At 60.2% G+C, this 2,655-nt stretch overlaps 1 protein-coding gene across 1 annotated transcript; it reads right to left on the bottom strand.

The window, feature by feature from the left end:
* Nucleotides 1-152: 152 nt before the first annotated feature.
* Nucleotides 153-1,158, bottom strand: CHLNCDRAFT_137223 (hypothetical protein; the record flags this gene model as incomplete). The annotated part of the gene is made up of 4 exons (XM_005842623.1): nucleotides 153-180; nucleotides 377-477; nucleotides 742-847; nucleotides 1,049-1,158. 4 exons carry the CDS (start codon nucleotides 1,156-1,158, stop codon nucleotides 153-155), a joined length of 345 nt encoding a protein of 114 aa, XP_005842680.1.
* Between the last annotated feature and the right edge of the window lie 1,497 nt (nucleotides 1,159-2,655).

Raw genomic sequence — 2,655 nt, forward strand, 5'->3', positions numbered from 1 at the left:
TGAAAATGAATATCTGATGAAGGGCTTCAGCAATGTATCGATCAGTCTAAGTTTTTGCTCCTCGGATGCCATCGAGCGCAGGATGCCGTCCGCCTTGTCCAGTACCGCCTCGTTGAGTTCCCACCTCTGGCGATGCCAGTTGAGAGATGGCGTTAGCCAGACTCCCAGGTACCGGTAGGGCTCATCATTGGGGTGGAGAAAGGGTACCGCCTGGTTGCTGATTCTCACTTGGCCGTGCAACCTTTGCCGCAGCACTTGTACTGCGTTTTTGGACAACGGTGCCCCGTTGACCTGCCGGCTGGCTGTGGCGCCATACAGCATGCCGGTGACGCCACATTTGGCGTGGTTAACCACCATTCCAGACCATTGCAGGAACCTGGTAATCTTGTCGGCCTGGTGCTTCAAGTGGAGCAGGCTATTGGTCATGATGAGCAGATCGTCTGCAAAGGCAGGTGCGCTGCAGGCCTCGGCTGTGGCCTCATCGGGGCGTGAACAACCGTGTTTGTATCCCCTGCCGCCAGAGTGCAGCCAGCGCAACAGGGGTTCGATGAATAGTAGGAACAGAAATGGGGACAGGGAGTCCCCTTGCAGGGTGCCGCGATCAATATCAATCGGGTCTGAGTCTCCAAAAGCTGTCGTGATCATAGTGCGGGCCCCGGTGTACAGCTTTTGCACGGCGAGTACAGCGTGGTGGGGAAAGCCCATGTCCCACATTAGTTGCAACAACTTGTCGTGGTCCACCGTGTCGAATGCAGCGCTGAAGTCGATGTAGAGCATGTAGATGTCGCGGTCAAAGAGTTTGGCGTCCTCTAGCGCGTTCAACACGCTGAAGAGGGCCTGGTGGGTGCTGCGGCCATGCCGGAACCCAGCCTGCTTGCTTGTGCTTGTGTGGGCTTAAAGTCTGGTAAAGCAAGAACTAGCTTGCAACATAGACTCCCCGCCGAAACGGGACGGGAACCGGGCGAAAGCAGAGAAAGCAATAAAACAGGGGTGGAGCAAGGCGACTTGAGCCTGTGAGTCGGTGAGGATAGCGTGACGCTCAGCGTACTCGGAGAGGACTCCTGTGATTAGCGCTGTCCACAGCTTGTAGATAGTGAGTGCCAGGCCGATCGGGCGGTAGTTGGCGGGGTCTGTCGGGTCTCCTTTTTTGTACAACATCACGGTGTTGCTATGCTTCCAAGCGGTGGGTGTATCTCCCGTGAGCCACATTGCCACGAACATCTGGTGGATGCCACGGCGGAGCTGCTCAGGCAGGAATTTCAGGAGCTCATTGGGCACCTCGTCGGGCCCTGGTGCTTTGTTGTTGGCTGCCCTCCTGAGAATGCTCTCAAAGGTTCCGTAGTCCTTAATTCTGGGCAGCAGGTCCTCCCTGCGGCTATGGGGGTCAACCCGGGTGCTCACTTGCATTCTATCCACTGCGTCGGCCGCTTCCCACGGGTACCCTCGTGATCCTGCCACGGGCGCATCAGCGCAGTAGTGTCCCGTTTTTCCTGCAGCCGGCGCCGTCGCCGTTTTTTGGCGCTGGCCGCGCAAGATGCGCAACAACTCTTGGGGTTCAGAGGTGAGTTGTTTCGTGGATGGGTCACGTAGCACCTCAATGCCACGAGGCTTATCGGCGTCCCGGTTAGCAATATCTCTGTGGCCCCACTTTGGCTGGCGGGCGTATTTCGCCCGCCACGCGGCGGCGGCGCGTTCCCAGCTCTGCAGTTTGTCCTTACGGAGCAAGGTGCGACGCTCCATCCTGATTGCGTGTAGACGTTGCTGGAGCGCCGTCATAACTGAGCTCATGGGTGTGGTAGGCATGGAGGTGGCCGGGGCAGTTTGCGAGTGCCCTGCGCTCTCGGCGTTGGGTTCGCCCGCTGGGGTTGGATGCGTTGCCGTTGGTGGTGTTAGCAGTTGCTCCCTCAGGGTGCGCATGGCCTCTTGCTTGCTTGTGTGGGCTTAAAGTCTGGTAAAGCAAGAACTAGCTTGCAACATAGACTCCCCGCCGAAACGGGACGGGAACCGGGCGAAAGCAGAGAAAGCAATAAAACAGGGGTGGAGCAAGGCGACATGCAACGCAAGCAGCTGACAGGGCACGCATCGAAACGTGTGTATGACTGGCAAAGTGGCATGGCGCATTGGGGAGAAACGCAACGGTACGGGAGCATGGGCTGGCCAAACGGCAGTGCGGAACGCTAGGTCACTAGAAAAGCAGGGAAAGGCGCACTATGTATGCAATGAGGGCAGCCCCGGCTCGGGGCCGTTGAGAAAGCAGTGGGCGGGAGGGGGGAGGCCCCGGTGTGGGCGGGCCCCATCGAGGGGGGATGGGGCGCGCAAGCGGCCAGATGGGGCGGGGCGCGGGCGGCAGTGGAGTCCTGCGGCTGGGTGGGATATAGGGCAATGAGCGTTGAGCAGTGTGCGATGAGCAATGAGCAATGAGCAGTGAGCAGCCCCTCCCTAAACAAAGTGAAGCGCAGGACGGGGTCCGGTGGATGGGAGGCAAGGAAACGCGGGGGGTTGCCACGTGCGCTACCGCCGCCGCCGCAGGCAGCACCCCTGCGGCGGCGGCAGCGGCAGCAAGCCGTGGACCCAAACGCCGTGCCGCCGCCGCCGCAGGCAGCACCCCTGCGACGGCGGCGGCAGCAAGCCGTGGACCGAAACGCCGTGCCGCCA

This window comes from Chlorella variabilis (genome assembly GCF_000147415.1).
Source record: "Chlorella variabilis unplaced genomic scaffold CHLNCscaffold_180, whole genome shotgun sequence".
In the NCBI taxonomy this organism is placed as follows: Eukaryota; Viridiplantae; Chlorophyta; class Trebouxiophyceae; order Chlorellales; family Chlorellaceae; genus Chlorella; species Chlorella variabilis.